General features: G+C 39.6%; 2 protein-coding genes across 3 annotated transcripts in view; one reads left to right on the forward strand and one right to left on the reverse strand.

Annotated features, from left to right (window-relative positions):
• The window catches only part of dclre1a (DNA cross-link repair 1A (PSO2 homolog, S. cerevisiae)), a 9375-nt gene extending 5255 nt beyond the window's left edge, over positions 1 to 4120 (forward strand). The window contains exons 5-9 of the mRNA XM_086303679.1: positions 294 to 437; positions 593 to 738; positions 1604 to 1758; positions 2398 to 2539; positions 3589 to 4120. Of these exons, the coding sequence (XP_086159805.1) occupies positions 294 to 437; positions 593 to 738; positions 1604 to 1758; positions 2398 to 2539; positions 3589 to 3755 (754 nt within the window). The 3' untranslated portion in view covers positions 3756 to 4120. The remainder of the gene's footprint in view (positions 1 to 293; positions 438 to 592; positions 739 to 1603; positions 1759 to 2397; positions 2540 to 3588) is intronic.
• Positions 4121 to 5893: 1773 nt separating this feature from the next.
• Positions 5894 to 16296, reverse strand: LOC147323366 (pleckstrin homology domain-containing family S member 1-like). 2 transcript variants are annotated; one of them, XM_086303682.1, is made up of 17 exons: positions 16212 to 16296; positions 15824 to 15846; positions 15370 to 15467; positions 15161 to 15276; positions 14777 to 14911; positions 14001 to 14076; positions 13871 to 13900; positions 13365 to 13418; positions 13078 to 13149; positions 12898 to 12969; positions 12584 to 12639; positions 12460 to 12510; positions 12238 to 12366; positions 10477 to 10578; positions 8800 to 8892; positions 7855 to 7990; positions 5894 to 7733 (listed from the first exon to the last, which is right to left on the reverse strand). In XM_086303682.1, the coding sequence occupies exons 2-17, from the start codon at positions 15831 to 15833 to the stop codon at positions 7647 to 7649; spliced, it is 1317 nt and encodes a 438-aa protein (XP_086159808.1). In that variant the 5' UTR covers positions 15834 to 15846; positions 16212 to 16296; the 3' UTR covers positions 5894 to 7646. The 2 variants fall into 2 exon arrangements, with proteins under 2 accessions (XP_086159808.1, XP_086159807.1); XM_086303681.1 differs by lacking the exon at positions 16212 to 16296 and having other exon boundaries at positions 15824 to 15872.
• Positions 16297 to 22046: the final 5750 nt, after the last annotated feature.

Raw genomic sequence — 22046 nt, forward strand, 5'->3', positions numbered from 1 at the left:
AAAGTTTCTACCGTAGCCACTTTCTTTATAGTAAAATTGTCATAAAGGGATAAATTGAGGCAATTTGAAGTATATTCAGACACAACCAAGCGAATAGCCTATTCATTATGTCACTGGGAATACATTCTTTTGAATGTAGAACACATCTTTTACAGTTGTGCTACATAGTTTCTACTTAATGACTCTATTTACTCCTCGTAATATTTCCCTGGAGAGTTAAATGAATTTCTCACAGTGAAAACTGGCTAAATTTGATTAAAACCTCTCTTTTGTATCCTTATCTGTTCTTTCAGTTGTCCAGGTGCTGCAATGCTGTTGTTCTTCTTGCCCGATGGACAGACGGTTCTTCACACCGGAGACTTCAGAGCTGACCCCTCAATGGAAACCTACCCTGAGCTACTCAGCTGCAGGATACAGACACTCTATTTGGATACCACGTAAGTACCCCTCAGTTTCATCATTTTCACTTGTTGCTGTAAGTAACAACTCCCGGTAATGACGACCACTTTCTTTCTCTCTGATTTTGGTAAACTGAGCACAACTCCAGCAGTGAAACTCAGATTTTTCAGTGTGACCTCTTATATCTCTCTAGCTACTGCAGCCCTGAGTACACCTTCCCCAGGCAGCAAGAAGTCATCAACTTTGCAGCCAGCACTGCATTTGAATTGGTGACACTCAACCCACGTACACTTGTGGTGTGCGGGTCGTACTCGGTGGGGAAAGAGAAGGTCTTTTTGGGTATGTGCTTTGCAGGAGAGTCTATGCTCACACTTTCTTTTGATGTTTTTTTTGTTTGTTTTTGAGCTGTATGGCGCATTTTCTACTCCTTTAAAAATCAGAAAGTCAGTTATAATCGGATATCTCGGCATGAGAGACATGGCTGACCCAAATGTATAAATACAGAAAGAAATGTGTTTTCTATCCACCTCTTAGTAACAGTAGTTATACTTAAAATAAATATGAAGATGGGTTTTCTAAATACTGCTTGATTTCATTCTGAGAATACACAAAGCAAAATGGTTTCTAAACCTAATAGTAGAATAGTTTTCCCCCTGTAGTTTTCTGTGTGTGGCTGACCTGTCCTATTATAAGTTCATCTGATATTTCTTCTATATTGAAATAGGAGCATCGTTGTTTAAAAACTGGAGCCCCTCACAGTGCATTGTCTTCAAGTGGAGGCAAAGTGTTCCCTTGTGATACATGGACGATAGTTTGAAGCACTTTAGTACAATGAAAAACTGAAAAAACAGTGTTTAACTGACAGAAGGGGAAACTGCATGCATTCATTCTTTAATCACAGCTGCTTCAACAAGCGCTGCATGAAGTGGAGACAAAAGCAGACGGCTAGTTTAATTGACTGTAGCACTTTACTCATCCTTTTTGTCCTTCTGTTATTCCACAAAAGCATTTGTACACGTACAGCAAACACTTTACAGGCCAGGGAGTGCCATATTTAGTCAGTCAGTTGTTTTCTGTTTTGTTTTTTTTAATAAAGGCCTGTTGAGTTTGAAGAGTTTGTTTCAGTAATGTTGGTGAAAACTAAAATCCACTGTTTTCCTGCAGTTTTCATTCTCACACAGACCTCGTTCTGCTTCATTTGCAGCGCTGGCAGAGGTTCTGGGGTCTAAAGTTTGCCTCTCTAGAGACAAGTACAACACCATGTGCTGTCTGGAGTCGGAGCAAATCAAAGGACGTCTAACCACCGACTGGAAGGCAGCCCAGGTCCACGTGCTGCCCATGATGCAGCTGTCCTTCAGAGTAGGTGCATTTTTCATGACTTGTTTTCCCAAAGTCCCACTATTCTTAATATTTTAAGTTCATATTTATACAACAAAGAGCAGATTTACAATGCACGTTTTAATTATGGCATGTGAGCCATGTTAGCAACACACATTAAGTCCAAATGTGAACACCAGCAGCAACAAAATGGTCAGAAAATCGTCATGTTTTTGTAAAAAACATATCTATCTTGGAGAACTGATATTTAAATATTACCACAGATAGGTCACAGAGGTGAGAATAGATGTAGCTTTTCATATCTGCTTTATTCTCCTTAATGAGCAATGTTCAGAGGAGCTCACATCACGAGGTAAAGAGACTCTAAAATACATGTGTGAGATTAAACTACAGCATTATGAGTTTATTCAAAGACTGGTGGGAAACAACTTCTTTTTGGTGACTTTTGCTTATTTGAGTTAAAAATACTCGAGCGCAATACACAGTTTATTCATGAAATAATCGGGAATCGAGAAAATGCACAGATTTCTTCTAGATAAGCTAACAGTCACGCATATGGTTCTTACTCCACCAGGTCCATGCTGAGGCAGGAAAACCCCCGACAATGCAGCTCTTTTAAGTTGTCCTTTTTTCCCCTCCCTTTTTCCCTTCTCTGTCCAGAAACTGCAGGATCACCTGGCACGCTTTTCTCATCAGTATGATCAGCTGGTGGCCTTCAAACCTACCGGCTGGACCTTCAGTCAGCAGATAGAATCAGTGGAAGACATTCAGCCTCAGAAAAGCGGCAACATCACCATATATGGTACGCACAAAGCCTTTTTTCTTCTAGTTTTTGGAGAGGAAAAAGAAGTGTCATATATAAGAGTATTATCCCACAACAATTTGAGTGTTGTTAATATTGTTGTATTTAGCCTACAGCTCCCTCTTTTGGTAAAGCCTGAAACAAGTCTTATAGAATCACAATAGAGCATGGCTTGGTTTCAGACTGCTCTGGCTTGGTGGCAACAGGATACATAACGTCAGTGCCCTGGGGTCGTGGATCTCCTCTGTGGACAACACTTCCTAGTCTAGCATTAAACCCCAGTTCTAAATTTGGGCCATGACTTGATTTTTCAATTGCAGATTTAGCCAGTTTTTCTTCCTAACCCCCGTTTCATGTTCTGAATAGATCCATCAGAAGCATCAGCCATCTGGCTCGTAACCTCCAATCACCAGCTAGAGGCTTCTGGGGTGCACACTCACATATATTTTCTTCCTTCTCAGCAGTTTGTGTCACTCAGGCGGAAGCCAATTTGCACTCTCCCTCTCTCTCTCTCTGCCTTGTTTATCTCCTCCTTCTCGCTCTTCCCTGCCATATGCCGCCATTTGCTGCAAATGTTCTCTGCATGTGGAAACGGACTGACTTTATCCATGAATAGGCTTTTTTCCCCCCCTTTTTCTAGCTAGACCTGTTTAAAGCAGAGGAGCACATAAAATTTGTCCAGGGCTAAAATGTGGATAAACACAAGGCATCTGCTTTCTGCATTGGTTCCAAGCTAGGTTTTTATTTTGTGTATTAACTGAAAACTGAATAATTCTGCATTGTCCCTTAGAGGGGAACAGTCTGAGCCTGTGGACGTCTTCATTGAGCATCTGGTCCGGCTTTTAAAGCTTTGCCCTTTTGCTTGCCTGATGGATTTCCCTGTGTGTTTAACATCTGTCTCCAGCGTTGTTTACTGCAAGCCAGTTTCCCTCTGAATTGACTAAACTCTAAAAATTTCCCAAAGGAGAAGTAAAACTTTCAAATTAGCTAATTGCTTTTTAAAGAGCTGTCGGTTTATGATGATATCAACCCATCTGTTTGTCTGACAGGTATCCCCTATAGTGAACACAGCAGCTTTCTTGAGTTGAAGCGGTTTGTGCAGTGGCTCCAGCCCCTCAAGATCATCCCTACAGTTAACAATGGCAGCTGGGCCAACAGGAAGGCGATGGAGAAGTGTTTCAGTGAGTGGCTCATGGACGTTAAGAATAAACAGTGACTTATTTTCCAGCTGCCTGTCGGTGCTAAAGGAACACCCTAATAGTATGCGATACTTGAAGTGTTGTATGGACTGGTTTATTTTAACGCTATTTGTTTAATTAACTTTACATTTAAATTTAGAGGAAGCGGTTGTGATTTTTAGACCTGAATTAGAAAAACTCTGGAAGCTGTGTTATATGAACCTGACATGATTCATGTATTAAACTTACAGTTGGACCAGGGTCATCCAGACTCTTTTACCATCTCATTCATTTGATATGCTGCAGGTGCTGCTCTGAAACTGTGCAATTTTTTTTTTTTTATTGTGATTTATTTTGTACATGATCAAAGTTTTATGCTGAAGAAATAAATATTTTAAAATAACATTGCTACCGTGTTTTTATTTCTTTGCAACAATACCACTTTAGAAACTTTTCTCTCTAATTGCTCTATATTTAATAATACTTGATATTTCTATTGCCTTCTTTAAACAATCCGTTTTATTCCCCAACCTACGTAAAAGCACCTAGAAGAGCCCATCAAAGCTTTTAGGTTTATAAGACATATTATGACTCTAAGTATTATATTGATAATAGTTGTTTTGGCTAATTTGCTAACTTTACATGGTCAGTTTGGAAGGTTGCAGTCAACATGTGGATATTCACTGCTGAATCTTATGTTGTGATTCATACTTTGGGGTCCTTAGGGACTAGTAAAGCGCTATATAAATACAGGCCATTTACCATTTTACCATACTGATGAACCTCTGCAGCCACTTACAGTGTGTTAGGAGGGAATGCCAGGTGAGTGTAAGCCCTTTTTTTTTTTTTTTTTTTTTTTTTTTTTTTTTTAAGATGTCTTCGGTCTTGTCTTTCAGGAGTTTATCTCTGGGTCAGCAGACATACAGTACAGAGATGGTTTTTGATTTCGTTCGTCCTTAAGTTAAACCATCTGTCTTATCATGTGTTAAGGTGTTTCAGGGTGCATGTGTATTTTGAGCATCAGATACCAGAGTAGGAGGAGAGAAAAGGAAAAAAACAAAAGCTGAACACTTCAGAAATGTGTCCTGTAGATTCCACCATGTGAGAAACACCGTGTAGCACACTGCAGGGTGCAAGTTATCTATACAATTTTAACCTCCTAGGATCTGGCGTCCACACATGTGGACATCACATTTTGGGTTGTCTAGACCAAAATACTAAATTTTTCTCTACAAGGGCCTGATATCCACTTACAAGGACATTATACTGCCACTGTTCCATCAAAATTTATAACTAATATCCTCATACGTGGCTCTCATTTTTGTTAGGAACAGAAATCAGGTTAAAAAAAAACAACAAATCTGCTGATTCTTTGTTTTTACATTCATTGGGTCCCAATATGCCCAAATATCAAAGAGAAATTAAAAAATGCATGCTGTGGAAGAGTTCGGGTTTTAGGAGGTTAATCTAGGAATTTGGTTTCCACATCACCACTTTGCATAAAAGCACTCAGAAGAGCTGCTTGGAATATTAATTCACAGCTTTTAAATTTAACCACTTATGTTAGTTTTTGGCAAAAAAAAAATAGATGGATGTCTATATATATATATATATATATATATACACACATTAGGCATTTCATTCCCTGTCCCTCTTCCCTCTCATTTTATTTTATGTGTTATGCTGTGGAAATATCAAATCATACAGTTACATGGCAGTAACACCATTCATTTAGACCGTGTAGACATGGTGGAGATGACCTGCTGAAGTTCAAACTGAGAAGAAAGGTGATTTAAGTAACATTCAAACCTCGAGGCAGATGGGCTACAGCAGCAGAAGACCTCACCAGGGACGTCTCCTGTTAGTTAACAGGAAACTGAAGAAACCGTTTAACCATGCTCACCAAAACTGGACAACCAGACATTAGAAAAATATTACCTGGTGTGATGAGTCTCAATTTCTGCTGCCACATTCAAACAGTATTTTTGCGTAAAAAAATGAAAGAATGAATCGATTCTGAACAAACTGGTTTGCAGCAGTTCAAGGGAACAGGCCTTGCAGATAAAGTCCATTTAATGCTGGACCTTCACCTGGAACGGCGCTGGTTATTTGGCACAATACAAAAAAGATTACAACCAAGTACAAAGTAAAGTGTGCAAGTGTCCTCAGTTATTTGAGTCACTACTACATGTCTCAAAACAGCACAAATAGGTGAAGCAACACGATTCTGTCTACATATTAATGTTCCCCGAGGTGCTGAGGACATCAGCTAATGGTCTCTTCGTTGTTCATCTCCTACTTGCTTTGACTTACTATCAAGGAATCCTTGCGTTAAAAAAAAAAAAAAAAAGCCAAACAGAAAAAATTAATGTATGCCAGCATTTTATTAGCGCACTCATGTAATCACTGCATACATACAAAGAATCTCTGTGTCATGGTCTGGGTGTGTGGCTGTAAAGTTCTGCTGAAGGTCTGGACCTCCCTGGTATCCACCCATGGGCAGGGCCTACAGCTTCCCTCACCTGGAGCTGATTGAGGCAATTAGGTTGGAGATTTAAGCTGCTTGCTGACACTGTTTCCTTGCCAGTTCCTCAACAACCCCATGTTGGTAACCAGGCCTCACGCTTCATGTCTATGATTCTCAAGTGCTTTACTAACCTTGCAATCTTGTGTTCTAGTTGCTCCTGGGAATTACATCACACTGAATAACTTATCCTGGAAATCTGGTTAACCCGCCTGCTTTCAGAATCATCTCCTTGCCTCACCTGCCTGCCCTCCTGCCCTTACACTACCACGGGACCTTCACCGCCCAGGACAGCTGACACACACCACCAAACCCACCCGGACTACACCACCTCTCCTTCAATGTTTCCATCTCCCACCTGCACAGTTTCAATAGCTTCCACGCTCTCCAGAACTCCTCATTGGCTACTGCTTTAACACTGCTCTCCTCTCTTCCAGTGCGTACCTAATCACCAGCCAGCTGCTGTTGCTTTCTTGGACCTGTCCCCTTACTTTATCCCTCTCTCCTAGCCAAGACCCCCACGCCCCATGTGTCAAGCCTTAAGTCAAGGGCCATTGTAAACATCATCCTTGTGCTAGTTAATAAACCTTTGTTAAACCCTTTCCTCCGCCTCCACTTTGGGTTCTCTGCACGTGGGTTTGATTTTTGGTACTCGGCTCTCAATCACCAGACTTCAGTGGTTACAAGGTAAACCAGAGATTTATCAGCATGGTGATAGCATTCACATTAGATATCTGGCTTTCCTAAGCCACAGGAATATAATAAAATGGGATTTTAATACTTTAAATGCACACGTGTATATTTTCAAAATATATAACTTTGTCAAAAAGAATTCAGCCGTAACTTTTTAGGTTAAATCTGTTAGCTGGTGCTTCTGGTGATCTTACAATCGAAAACACACAATTGGGTAGGTGATGTTAGGAAAAAGTACTTGACATCGTACTTGAAGACATTCGAATAGGCTCAATATTTACTTTCATCGACATATTTACACCATTTCTTCACAACATGTCATGTGCAATTTAATATCTTGCAGACACTGACATCAGCCTGGGAAAAGGCACCGTTAATGCAGCACAAGGAACTATTTTTCTGCCTAATGTCTGCCTTTTGTTTCCTTCTTTGGTAACTTTTGACAGTTTCCTCTTATCTGCAGTTAATTAAACAAGCACTGAAACATACACTGAGTACTTGTCCAAAAGAAGATCACATCTATCTGGTCACAAATATGGTTTATGCAAGGTGCAAAATGATTTTCATCCTTCATTTGTTGAGTAAACTGGTGACAGATTTAAAAACAAAACAAAAAAAGCAAGGGAAGGGAAAATACTGTCAGCTATCATAAGTGGTCAGCACAGGTCATATAAACACATGCTGGCTTGTAGAAGAATGAAATTTCTCATTTCTAATTAGCATTTTGCCAATCAGTGCAGGTGAAGTTTGGCAGGTGCAGCTGCTGGTTTCTAGGTTGACGCAGGAGGGTCACTTTCACCTGAAAGTAGATTTGCTTTTCAGATAGACTGAATGCATGCATGAATTAACACATCTATATCATGGACTCTTATAATCTGTTAGTGCGTTGTCATTTGGTTGATTGCAAGTTATGAGCATACCTCATTCTTGAGTGACTTGCTGATAAACGTGGTGAACTCCTCCACAGTGCTGACCTGCAGGTCATTAACTGCCAGAATCTGGTCGCCTTTGTGGAACAGACACACGGTTTGTGGCTGTCCCGTCCACCCAGACACACTGACACACATACACAAAGAGAGGTTTGAGTTTTCCAAGCACTCTGTAGCTTCTGGCTCTTCTATTTAGCATACCGCAGAAAAAGGTTTTCACAGGACTGTATACAGTCCTTTAAAAATTTAAGTGCATGCTTACTGCTTCCATGGGCATTTCATTTCATTTCATTAGAGGCCAGGTGCCTATAATCGTATGCACTTGATCATCAGCAAGTCTGAGCATGTTATGAAAGCAGCTTTGGCAGTTTTCATGAGCATTTGTGTGTTAACGCAATGCCTCAGTCTTCTAAAGAGTGGAGGTCCAAGCAAATTCACTCCAAGAAATGACAAAAAACACAAGATCTACATCTGAGATTCTACAGGTCTCAGTTAGCATGTTAGATGTTGGATGAACAGATGAGACCGCTATTCAGTGGCACGCAAAATATCAGCACAAACATATCAGAGAAAAGCAATTAAACTGACACAAGAAATAGCCTAATAAAATCAAACATGCCACGAATAAACAATATTAAGCCTCGTCAGCTGTAAAAGCGCAAGTCAGGACAAACAGTCCAACTGTGGCCAGCTTTGCCAGTGATACACAGGATTAAACGAAACCTGATCAACAGACCTGAGTAAATATGACACAAATGTCTGAGATTTTTGTGTTTCCATAAATATTAACAAGTTGGAAAGCATTTAGTCAAACATTTGACACTACATCTTCCAGTTAGACCAGGCTTCTCAGTTATCTGACTCAAAGCAGTCCTATGTGAATACATTTTCAGTTTGAGGATTGTTGGATTTCATCCTGATTTTTGATAAACCCACCTGGGCTTCCTATCCACCTCTGTTAGGGTCAGGTAGTTTTTAAGGTCTGCCTGTTTCACCATAATATCCCGCTCTTCTGTTCTGTGGTCAGAGCTTGAAAGAAAGACAAAAGACAACAACATCCATTGTTCTATCAAATCTTTAAAGGTATGACTCAAATCAGTTCAAACTGTGGGATCTTTCATGCTTTAATATCACGTTTATAACTTGATTGTCCATTTACTTCAGTTAGTGTGCACTGCCTTCTGAAATACATGTCTTTCACATCAATCTCTCTGTCAATACTTGAAAGAAAATTAAAAGACAACTAAAGCTTTATTTGTCATGGTCCTGGGCCATGTTGGCCCAGTGTTCTTAGTTTTCTTGTATGTTTGTATTTTGTTCCTTATTTAGGCCATGTTTTCTGAGTTGCCCTGTTGTGTTGTTCCCTAAGTGTTTTCCCTTCATGGCTTTTACCCCCTGTGTGCCCCTCTGTGTATCTGTGAGCCCTCGTCTCTCCTTATGTTTTATTCCATGTTTCCCCAGCCCGTTATGTCTGTGTTTTCCCCGTGCTCTCTCTCCTCCTGTCTGAACCTCTGTGCACTTCCTGTTTACTTTGTGACTCTCACGCCCGTACATGTCATGTTCAGTTCACCCCGCCCTGTCTCGTTAAGATTATCAGTGTCACCTGTGTTCCCCGTGTGTTCCCACTTTCCTCGTTTACCCTCTGTGTATTTCTGTCTGCGTCTCCCTCTGTTCGGCGTGACGTCGTCCCTCATGCTGTGTGTGGATCTCCCTGTGAGTTCTTAGTTTATGGTTTCCCAGTTTAGTCTAGTTTGTATGTTTGTTCTCCCAGCAAATAAAGCTGTGTTTTGAGTTCACCTCCCCGAGTCTGTGAGTCCTGCATTTTGGGTCCAACTCCTGCCTGCCGCACAGCGATTCCTGACATTATTAGGGAGTGTTATATCTTGTATCCGTAAGAGAAGTACATCTAAAGCTAAATCTAACCATCCAGCTACCTTTCCTCACAACTTGAATTTATATTATTGTACTCATTAATTGTACAAATTTTCCCCCAAAAAACATTATGAAAAATACACAGTTTTAATCAAATTAGTTAACAATAAGTGAAATGAGGGGAAGATCGCAACCTGTGAACAACAAAAGCAAAGGGGAAGCACACAGACTAAATATAGGCCAGGAAGAGAAGAGTAATAAGTAAGACAAAGGCATTAAAAGGTCCCATATTAGAAAAAAAGCATTCAGCATAGACCATGATGTCACTGAAATGGAGACATGGGACACGCATAGACATGAAGACACAAAAGAAAACGATAACAGGCAGGACTCTTACACATAACCTATTTAAATTCTTGGCTAAAACTTCAATGACTTGTTGTTGTTTTTGTTTTGAAAGACTGCTTATCACCAGCTGTCATCGCCTTCTTGTAGAAATCTCCAGAAACCACGCCAACCAGTCTAACATGTCAGCATTCAATTCTGGTTAAGTCAGACTGTGGTGACAACTTTTTTATTTTTTATATGACAGACATTGCTATAGTTGGGTTTTAAAATGCTACTATGTCCATGTGTCATGTAAAGCAACTTATCCCTAATACAGGTTAACACCTACTGGCACATTGTGTTTGGTTATTATGAAACTGAATTTAAAAAAAACAACTTCCTGTCTAATCTCACCTCTCATTGGAGTCATTTTTTTCAGATGAATCCAATAGTTCAACAGGGGACATGGCACCATGGTCACTAGAGCTGCTGCTTAAATCTGTAGACCAGCGTTTACTGTATAGCATAAGGAAATAAAACACCAGATATTAGTAAATGTGTAGTCTGGCTGCATACACTTTGCATGCATACAACAACAGTCATTGGCACTGTATTGCAAGTCTGGAATGGACAGACATCCACATTTACCCCCATGATAGTGTCTTTTGCAGTTACTCAAAGAGGACCAAATGTGTCATAAATGCAGCATGGACGAGGCAAAACATTCAAAAAGGCGAAATGTAGAAGCAGTGGAGGAGTGGAGTTTTTATACCACACTGTAGAGACAGGGAGTACAGAAGCAATCTTTCAGTGTTGCAGCACACCAGTTAGCCACATTGGTGTGAAATGGAATAATTACTACACAGGTCAGTATCACAGAAATTTTAGTAAGGCAAACAGCAGCAGGAGATAATGGCTAAAAACTGGAATAGGCAAGAAACACCGGTCTGTTGCGCTGGTGATCAGCGTGGGGAGATCAAACTGACTGGTTTAAACTTGCTCTGCAGAGGAAAAACAAAATCTAAGACTCCACCTCAGATTGACGCACTTAAAATTTTTAGTTCCTTCTAGCCTCAGCCTGCACAAAGAACATCATTGTTAAACAGAAAGGCATGAATGCAAGAAAGAAACAGTTTGTCGTCAGTGCTTTAAATATAGGATGATGATGAAACCTTGTATTGTTTGATGGGATTCCTTTTTATTTATTAAGAAAGACATCATGACGAGTGAGTGATTTGCAGTATAGGAACCCAATCCTCTGCAAAAAGCATAAAATATTTGTACAGGACAAAATTCAGTTTAATTGAATTCTGTCTGTAGAGTGCAAAATAATAATAAGAGTCACCTCAAGGCGCTTTATACTGTAAGGTAAAGACTGTAAAATAATACAAAGACTCGCCTATAAGGAAGCACTGGGCGACAGTGGGAAGAAAAAACTCCTTTTTAACAGAAAAAATCTGTTGTGATCGGCTGTGGGTGAGGGCAGGAAGACAGAACAAAAGAGACAGTTTACCAGGCAAGCTACCCGAGTTGACCTTTTCACAATGTTTTTATTGTACGCAAGCCAAGAGGCTTTTACATAAGAAGCAAAAGGACTTAAAAAAATTAATTTGTGTAAATAATCTGTAACAGACATCAACAGTAGATAATGCACACAAGTAAGTGTAGTTTAAAAGCGCCTTTGGATTCACGTACAGATAACACAGATTATGTTAAACGGTTTCACCCAATCTGAGAGATATATAATTGATATGTTTAGCTTATATATATAGGCCTTTTTCAGTTGTGCCATAACACACATTCACAGCCTAACTGTAAATGAATCAGTAAAGATGTTCAGTCCAAGTGTAGAGGCAGAGTTGAGTTGAGACACAACTTCTTTCCCAAGATAAGAAGATATGTTTCATGTTGTCAAGCACATTTGTTGCTAAACTGGCTCTGAAACGCTGCCTTTTATAAATTCTTGCCTCTTCCTGGAGTGTAAACAGTTCCGTGCGCTAAAAATAAGTCTGGTTGTTGTCAAGGTGTTTGTGCCCGTGGCACCACAGTTACCTGTGATTATTATTTTTGTAGGGTGCTCACAACACATGTCACGAAGGGCTCCAGGGCACTGATATAGAAGACTGAAGTAAACAAGCCAAACAGAGATAGGACCACTAACTGCGTGAGAGCTACCTGTTGTTGTCATCATCTGGCTCCTCAGCAAACGGTGGCAGCGGGGACACCTGTGTCTTCATTTTGTCAAAGGTCTGAATGACGGTCCTCATCAGCGTGCTTTTGTTAGCGTCTTCAACTTCATGGTCCCTAGAGGCATTTGGTACGGTTACCTTTTCAGCAACCATAAGCAGTTAGCTATCATTATTATTGTCATTATCTTAAAAAATTCTGTATGCTTACTCTGGCTGAGCTGATTCTTCAATATATTTGAAGCCACTCATTGTTTCATATCTAAAGGAGAACAAACATTATGACATGTTTTAAAGAAGTCTGTATGACAATGGAAACATTAATTAATACTTACAATGCTTCCACACTGTTGCGTCGTTCCCCACTTGGTGGTCCATCTTTATTCACATTCTGTGCATAATTAGAAAAAAGAAATTGGTTTTACTAAAAGTCTTAGTCACTGTACTTTTGATCAAAGATGTGATTCATCATTTGTCACATATGCTACGAAACTGTTTATCTTTAGTTTTTGTGCTGCTTTTTTTTTTCAAACCTGGACTTTGGAAAACTCTAACATGAACATATTCTATTTGTCATTTTATAGAGAAAACACATGATTGATCAGGCCAAAGAATTAGCAATGAAAATAATTTTTAATCCCAGTTGTACTTTTTGTGGTCTTGGAACTACATAGATTGGTTCCTCAGGCTCAGATGCGCGTCTTTTAGGATCCGCTTGCTCCTGTTGAGTAAGATGCAAAGCAATAATGCATACAGTCAAGTCTAATTCTCAAATGGAGAGAGGTAATTTTGTTTACTATCTACGAAAAGTCAAGTGAAGATGTTGCACCTCGGGTTTTTCAGTGACATTCTCCAAAGTGTTTGAGGACGGATCGGACATTGACCGGAATTTTAGGAATCCCTGACAAGTAAAATCACACACGCACACATTCAAACATTTGCATTGTCCTGATAAGACAAACCCCATAAAAAATATTTTATGCAATTGAGAAGCGTGGATTGGAAGAACAAAGAAAATTGCAGAAAGAAAAAAAAATTAGGATATAATTTAGCGTTTGGATGCTTTCTGGTTGAGAAAGCATGAGGCAAATTAACACAGAGCTTTTGGTGACCAACCTTTTCAGCCTCTGCGAAAGAATTCGTCTTTCTGATGAGTGGTTTTGAAATTACCTGTAAAAAAGAGATTTTTTTGTTGTTATTTTTGTCATAGAAGGAGGCACTGTATATTTATATCAAGGTTATCTGCTTCCTTTTCTAGAGATCAAACATAGAAGTAGTATAGCTTGTTTATCTCAACACAAAGACTGGAAACAAAGGAGTTTGCAGGCGATTAACTTGTTGAACGTACAGTTTATTATCTTTCTGTAAACCCGAAATACTCTGACAGATAATAAAAACGTGACTTTTTATTTTTTATACAGATTTCGAATAAGATATACGTCGGATAGCTGCTGGTAGGTGGATTTTGTTAACTGGCAAGCTGTTTACAGTCTTAACTAAGCTGAGGTAACCAGATACTGACTCCATGTGAAGTGAATGTATTTTTTTTTAAATGTCAAAGCTTTCCTCAGATGCTGTGCATGTGTTGAGTAGATATCGCCAAGTAGATTTTGAGTATTTACCTCAATCGTTGCCTGCTTATAAGGGAACTCCTGTAGGAGCAGGATGGTCCAAGTCAGTGACAAAAGAAGCAAACACTGCATATAATTAAATTGTATTTATTATTTTTATGAAAAAAAAGGTTAAATGTACCCCTGAAGAGGAGAGTTGATGAGGTCGGCTTTTCATTGCATCAAACAGGTCAGAGAACCAGCCATCCACATCGTCGCTGGAAGAATAAAGGATACCAATGAAGGTCTTTTTAGGCTCCACAAATGACAACTACTGGGTTTAATTTAAAATTCAATACCAAAACTAAACGCAGAGTGGAAATAATAACAATTTAGTAAAAAGGGGCAATTTAGTTTGAGCAAAGCCGTCACCAGATGATAAATGTTACTAAACCAGAAAGCAGCATTATGGTGTCTTTTTGATTGTTCAAACCTCCTAAAATAGTAATAGGGTGTGAAGGGCAGGGGGGAGGTGAGAACGTGTAATTGAAAGCCTGTTGTCTTGGTTCTGCCATTGCTGACTTTCAAATTAATGCAGTTTACTCTTACAGGAACATATTATGAAAGTTGCAGGAACCCCCCCCCCCTCAAAGAAAACAATATAAACCAATCTCTTTTGAAAAAGTTACACCCATTAAAGTTGGCTGCTTTTATCCACACTTCAGATGAGTCAGACATTGTCATAACAAAATGACTGTAGTTTATTTTGAAAAGCATTTATGATTCCTTTTTTTGTTTTTAATTCTGTATTCTAGGGGTCCATACACACAACAGCAGTCAGTACTTGGGCACAACAGACAAAAGAAACAGAAAAACGCCACATGACAATCTGCACTGGGGTTTGCCTAGAACTTTTACAGGACAGTGTAATAAAATGCATGCCAGCTTTATGTAGCCCATAAAGCCCTGCTGACTAACCTGTTCTCCCCGACAAGGAAGTACTCCCGTTCCGTAGCCTTGATGAAGAGCACACAGGAAGGGGAGCATTTAAAGCTTTTCTGGATCCAGTTCCATTTTGGATGATGCTGCGGACTCACATGCAACACTGAGACCCTGATGGGCGATTGAAAAAAGTTAAACCCTCAAAAGCAGAGCTGCCCTATTTGCATCGTGCCACTTCAAATTCTAACATGTATGTACATGAAATTGTATTTTTAGATTTGGTATTTTAAAAGTTCAACACACATTTGTGTTGGTGAAAGAATATGCTGGAAAACAAAGGAGAGAAAAGTATGCTGGTTTACATTCTCAAAGACCTTAATGGCTTAAGGTGAGCTTTTAAAGTGTTATGCAAGAACTTACTGTGACAAGTCTATTTCTCCAGCTGCCTTGTCCTTTTCCTCTCTTCTGAAGTACTTGAGCTGATATTCTGTGTCACTGAGCTTGAACAGGATAAAGAAACGTTTCTTCCATGCTTTCTGCAAAAAAAAAGGTTAAACAATGTTTTGTACTTTTCACAAAGAACTGCAAATATAAGTACAATTACTGGATCACTGAGTGGGTTATATTACCTCTGTTGTCATCAGTTTTGGAGGAGGAGACTTATGCAGGTATCCAGCTCTTACCTCTGTCACTGCTTTGGGAGGTCCATAGAACAAACTGCCTCTAACTGAGGGCAACAAAAAGGCTGTTTAGTAGTTTTTTGCTTAAAGGTGACCTTAAAGATTCGCCTTATTAACAAAAATCTGTATTTCCAGTTCTATGTTTGTATGTTCTTACATATTTTGCTGAATACCAGCAAAATATGTAAGAACTGAAAAGTTTTAATTCCTGCAAGTTGACGAAATGAGCTGTTAATAAACGTGTCAGATTTGTACATTAGATTCTGTCTTTGTCAGATTAACCTTCTGTGCTCATCTGCAAAAACAGGTTTTCTAATACACCGTAAGCGCTGACAAAACACCAGGAAATACCAGCACCAAAAACAAAAAACACCCATCAAGTTTCCCAGATCTCATACAATACCTGGCCTCATTTTTACACCAAACCTTTGAAAAGATGAAGATGATAACATGAGAATGTATCACTCTCTGAAACTCAACCTTTCAAAAAAAAATTAAAAAACTATCCTTATTATGCCCATTCCTCTATAAATGCACTACATAAAGGCAAAATCTATTCAAACACAAAGCTTATGTCAAGAAAAACGTCGTTGAATTTAAACACTGAGAAAAAATGCCCATGTGCAAGCACAAGAGGGAGGAAAGTGAGTCGTTTACAATCAGCGAATTCAAAGTATGAACTCATAAAGAGCATTAACCTATCTCACTAACTTGCTGTTGAATGGACTTTAAACTATACAAAGACAGAAAAACTACTAATTGCAACACAAGTACAGCATAAGTATTCTTACCTGTGGAACAGCTGTTCACCTTGCACTCTCTCTGGCAAGCTGCGCAACTGTTTAAGAAGCCAGGTTGTTTTGTTTTTTTTATCTCTTACAGTGACCGGAAAAATCTAATATGAACTGGAATTTCTGGTTACTGGAGTGACAACTTCAAGTGCACCTTCTCGGAAGAGGCGATTCCAAGAAGATATGCTCAAAGCATTACAGCTATTGCCAGTCTTGGCAGTGGCAAGCGGCAGAAATGAGCTTCCTCCGAAGGGTGGCTGGCTTCTCCCTTGGAGATAGGGTGAGAAGTTCGGCCATCCGGGAGGGGCTCAGAGTAGCCCTGCTATGTGGCTGATGCTCCACATCGAAAGGAGCCAGCTGAGGTGGCTTTTTTTTCTATTTTGCCAATACCCACAAATCTTTTTTTCCTAGTGAATCCAGTTATCTTAAACATGATGCAAAATGCATAAAAGCCCTAACAGGTCACATTGATTAAGATTGATTAAGTCTTTATTGAAATAGGCCCCCTTCTGACCATACACACATGCAGAGCAACTTAACCCCTAACCCTAACCCTTTACTTGTTATTGGATCAATAACAAAATTTGTAGTGTGGGACAGCACTACTGTGAATGAGGGAAAGTGTGAATGTTGAATGTTTTTGTTGAAACTTCAGGTTATTTATTTCTGTATGATACTTCTTTATAATTACACAATAAGAACAAGTAGTCTGATGTCCTGTAATCATTAAGCTATCCGATTGTTAAGTGATGACGTGACGAATCCTACTTCCGGGCCTAAAGTAGTCTGTGTTTAATATGGCTTTTGTGTTGTTAACATGTTTAATGTTATGTAGCTTAGCAGGGCCAGATGTGTGTTGCAGACTTTGCAGATGTTTCCTATGATGTCTCATGTTAATTGCTGGAGTGAGGTTCATTTAGGTCAAGGGGGCTGCATCTGTTAAATAGCAAATCAACATTTCCCAGCATTATAAGACCGAATCAGACCCTTATCCCTCAATCCCTTGAGACCGATGCCTGCAAGGGCAATGGTCTGGATGGGAATGAAGGTGTTTCTCCTCCAGGAGGAATCACAGACACATACGAACACATACAGACAGCTAAGAGAAGCAGCGCCCTGACCCGATTTGAGAAAAGCCTGACACTTTTTAAATAGAAAGCAGCAGAAAAAAATAAATAATGGCCTGTGATTGTTGCAGTGACAGTCTTGGAAACATTTTAATGCATCCATCCATCCATCCATCTGCTCCCGCTTGTCCTTTTCAGGGTCGCGGGGGAGCGCTGGAGCCTATCCCAGCTGTCATAGGGAGACATTTTAATGCATTAATGCAAAACATAAGGAATTCCCCACAATCTGTCCATCTAGCTCTGTCATTGAATAAAAAATTGATTATTGGGATTATTGGATTTCCTGATAATTACCCCATCAACAACATGATAAACAATTTATCTATGTAATCAAAAAATAAAAACTTAATGGGACTTATGTCAACATATAATCTTCATAATAACTTGTTTGCTGACTGGATGAAATGTGCACAAAGCAGCTGTCACTATGTAATCAATAACATAATGCTTATGTGACTCAGATTATCATCCTAACACCCAGTATGATTTATTGGACTAGTTAACGAAATAGAAGTTTTACTCTGCTGCAGTCCAGGGAACCACATGTACACTTAATATACAGAGCCATCATCAGTTTGTTTTGTTTACAGAAAGCTCAAATAAATGTAGTTTTTATGAAAATTTGTTGCTATGATTAAACTATAAGAATTTGAGTTGGTGGATGAATGGATGGGCTGGAGCCAATCCCAGCTGCCATAGGGCACGAGCCATTTGTACCTGGCATGAAGGTCCTGGGTCATGGCAAGAATTTTTTAAACAGGTATTAACAGGATGAATTGAATTTTTTCTGGCAGCAGGCACTCATGTGTGCACTTGATATATAAATAATTAGGCACTGTCCATGTTTCAAAAACTTCACAAACTACTTCAAATGTGCATGTGGGTCACAAGTACTCTCACACATGCATCAAGGCCAGTGTCAGGCTGGTATTAATAGAGCTCCTAGGGGCTTCATGTTTAGTAGGACATGGAATAACTCTTCAGAAAATCTGACGGTTTAGCTGTCTTTTTGACCATCTTTGCCAGAAAACTTCATGTGTTCAAAGTTTTTAAGGCACTAGTACAGTAGAGGCAGTAGGTGACATATATTAACCCAAGCCTCCCCTTCTTTGACAAGAAAGCATTTACATCAGTTGGGGAGGGGGGGCAATAAGAGCCCTTGTGGTTGTGCTGCCTCTGGTTAGTGAGGTTTTAGTAGCACTTCTGTAAGTACTGTACTTCTGTATTAGCAAAGTTGGTGGGAAGGGCACAGCTGACGTAGGGCGCGTCCACTTTTCAAGAAGACTTTTCAATGACTTTGATTCATTTCATGGTGTTTGGACCTCTTTTACCTGGAGTTCTTGAACTCTTTCTTTGAATTTTCTTCATATTTTCTGCCTGTATGTATTTCAGAAAATGCTTTTGAAACATCAGCAGCACCTGCAGTGGCAAAGAGAGGCATAGCGGCCAGTAACTGGCAGCCATGCAGGTGGAAATAACAGTATGTCTATTGTTCTCTTTAACTTTTAAGTGTTTGGGTCTCAGTAAAAAGAATACAATACAAATACTGATTGACATCTGGGATTAGTTTATAATTTTGTTTGCATTTGTTGCTATTTATCTGCACTAGTGGACTGCTTTCATATGCTGAACCCACCTGAACTTGGTCAGTAGTGTAGTTTAAAAAAATGAAAATAGGAAGAATTTGATTTTGTATATATAATCAAAAAACAGCAATTTTCATCCAAACCATTTGTATCATCATGCCAAATACCAAACAACAACCTAACAACTTCTGAACAGAAGTCTTGACAAAGGACAACTCTGGAGGAGATTAACAGCCACCATGGATCATTTCATGCTTTCACAAAGGCTGTACAGTGATCACCTCTAATACTCATAACCCACATACAGACTGGCCGGGCAAACTTCCAAGTTCCCTCCCAGAGACCTTTCCACAGAGGCTCGGAAAGTTCATCTACTCGAAGTTGGAAAGCATTATCAAATCTCCCTTCTTTAGGAAAAATAAACAAAGAATACATACGCAACAGTCAGACCCCCAACCACCCCTCTCAGCCAAAACAGGAAGCTGATCCAAGAAGCTGTGCTGTAAAGTTTGATGGACCAGTCTATATTAATTTCTCAAGCTATACACAATATCCTTAAAGCTAATTTTAATAGTTAGGAATCAGCCTACCAAGGCCTCTGACTTTGAGTGTCATCTCATCTAAAAGCACTCAACGACTCAGCAGCTCCCTCTGCAAGTAATGGGCTTACAAGAGAGTCAGCCCAGGCAGGCACCAGAGACTCACCAAAGGCCACTTCTTCCAGGTATTGTTCCAGGGCAGGGACCTGGTGTCCCTATTAATGGCAAGGTTTCTGGGTTGTTTATGTATTTATAGAGCTGTTATGAATCATTCTTGCTTTTGGCTCCTCACACAGGACAAGATTGCCTTGGGAGACCCTTCCCGAGGCGAGGTGCCCCTGCTAGCTAACCTCCTGCTGTCAACTGGGGAAGCAAATGGTGCAATTCATGGAGAGGTGCACTTAGATTAGAAATTTAGAATTAAAAATCATTTTAAAAATATTAGATTAGGTATTTGATTAATACATTGACAGTTTAGTTTTCAGCACAAAGATATTTGCAAGTGAAACATTTTAACAATGTTTTGTTTAATAATGTTTTTCTTCTTCACACCAAAAATAAATAAACAACTAAATAAATCCTCATTCTAGTGTCTTTTCTTTGATGTTACACTATGTTATGAACTTTTGAACTGGCCTCCTTTTCTTGCACAAACATTTATCACTGTGACCGATTTAGTGCCTGGCATGCCTGAAAACAAAGCTCTGCCTACAGTTTGATTTCTATCCAAGACATTTCACTACACTTGTTCTTGAAATTGTAATCTGCTCAGGTGTTAAATCCTTGGCCACTTTAACTTCAGATAAAGACTAGAACAGGAAAGGACCAAATAAACAAGAGACAGGATGACGCAAAGTGAATTGTAGATGGCCCGAGGCCACAGAGGAGCTAGAAACTGGTCAACATCACTGCTGAGGAAAGTAATATTCAGGTAGACATAAAGTAAAGAGCCCAGCTTGTGCCATTGAATTTCAATGTATATCTCTCTCACTGGCATTAAATAGCATTATCATATGTTCTTTGATATATCTTTAACAGGATCTAGAAACAGTCACATTTTCTGAGGTAACAGCTTGCTTCAAAACCTCTTTGTGTGAGGTATATATTACTCACATGTGACACAATAGGTACCTACAGTACAATATTTTAACAGAGTAGAGTGCCCAGACATACCAAACATATTTTGGGGGAAATACCGAAAGGGGAGAATACCCTGAAAATCAAGTTGTGGTGTTTACCAGTACCTTGAGCCACTTTATTTACTGCACAGCCTGTTTTTCCTTACTGAAAACAAATGGAGCATTTCCTGGTGCAGTGGAATGACAAATCGATTCTTAGTTGACTAACAAGATCCAGTGTTTAGATTAAACCTCAAAGCAGAAACCTCTGGTTAGAACTTTGATTGACAGATATTAAAAACACCTCTTTAGCTTTTCATTACTTCTTTAATCTCTTTCTTTTGTGTGAAATTGGAATTTCTAAGACACTGAAACTGGCTGATCCAGACCTGACTGAAATGGATGACTTCAAGATTAAACAGCTTCTAAGTCTTACATCAGTCTATTGTTGTTCATCAGATCTTACGATCCTGTCACTGAAAAGATGTTGCAAGCTATGAGTTTACCCAGAAATAAGAAAAGATAAGATAAACCTTTATTAGTCCCACACGTGGGAAATTTTTGGTCAAGGCAGAAAGTACACGAACAGTGAAAAATTAAGAGAAAGAAGAGAAAAACAATAGAATAGAATGAGATAAACATGTGCCATTGCACATCAAGGAGAAAGGGAGGCAGTTACAAATGTGTATGGGATGTGTGTGTGTGTGTCTGTCTGCACATCTGTGGGCCTCTGCAGACACCATGTTGTAGAGTCTGACAGCAGTGGGGAGGAAAGGCCTGCGAAATCTCTCCGTCCCACATCGTGGGTGCTGCAGCCTGCCACTGAAAGAGCTGCTCAGTGCTGTCACAGTCTCCTGGACGGGGTGGGAGATGTTCTCCAGCAGGGATGACAGCTTAGTCACCATTCTCCTGTCACTCCCCACCTCCACTGGGTCCAGAGGGCATCCTAGAACAGAGCTGGCCCATCGGATCAGCCTGTTCAATCTCATTCTGTCCCCTGCAGAGATGCTGCCGCCCCAGCAGACCACACTGTAAAAAATGTCAGAGGCCACCACAGAGTCATAGAAGGTCTTTAGGAGTGGGCCGTTCACTCCAAATGACCTAAGCCTCCACAGCAGGTACAGCCTGCTCTGTCCTTTCCTGTCCCCAACCCCCGGGCTATGGACTAGTACCAGTAGTGAGTCGTTTGCTTTGTTTACTTTGTTGATACAGCACCGCAGCCCTGATTACAAGCAAGTCTATGTTAGTATGAAGTAATTTTTAAAGCATTTCTGTTTTAGATTTACTGCACATGTTGTTTACCATCATTCACGTGTATGCATACCAGAGCTTACATATCTTTAGAGTTAAATAAGCTTTGGTATGTATAACCAGTATGTGATGTAATAGGATTATTGAAACAACAATTAAACAATTAGTGCAACAATTTATCGAAACATGCAAACATACATGGTAAAATTAAGTA

This window comes from Aulonocara sp. 'chitande type north' Nkhata Bay, linkage group LG8, assembly GCF_057382095.1.
Source record: "Aulonocara sp. 'chitande type north' Nkhata Bay isolate Kocher_YH1m ecotype deep benthic linkage group LG8, A_spYH_male_GT1.1, whole genome shotgun sequence".
Taxonomy (NCBI): Eukaryota; Metazoa; Chordata; class Actinopteri; order Cichliformes; family Cichlidae; genus Aulonocara; species Aulonocara sp. 'chitande type north' Nkhata Bay.

Bases quoted from the DNA above. Each gene is read 5' to 3' on its own strand.
- LOC147323366 (XM_086303681.1), bottom strand. From the start codon at position 15,872: ATGTTATCATCTTCATCTTTTCAAAGGTTTGGTGTAAAAATGAGGCCA. The intron at 14,912-15,160 runs GTAAGTTCTTGC...ATCGCCCATCAG, and splicing joins GGAGAAATAGACTTGTCACA to GGTCTCAGTGTTGCATGTGA. The intron at 12,970-13,077 runs GTGCAACATCTT...CTTACTCAACAG, and splicing joins ATGTCACTGAAAAACCCGAG to GAGCAAGCGGATCCTAAAAG.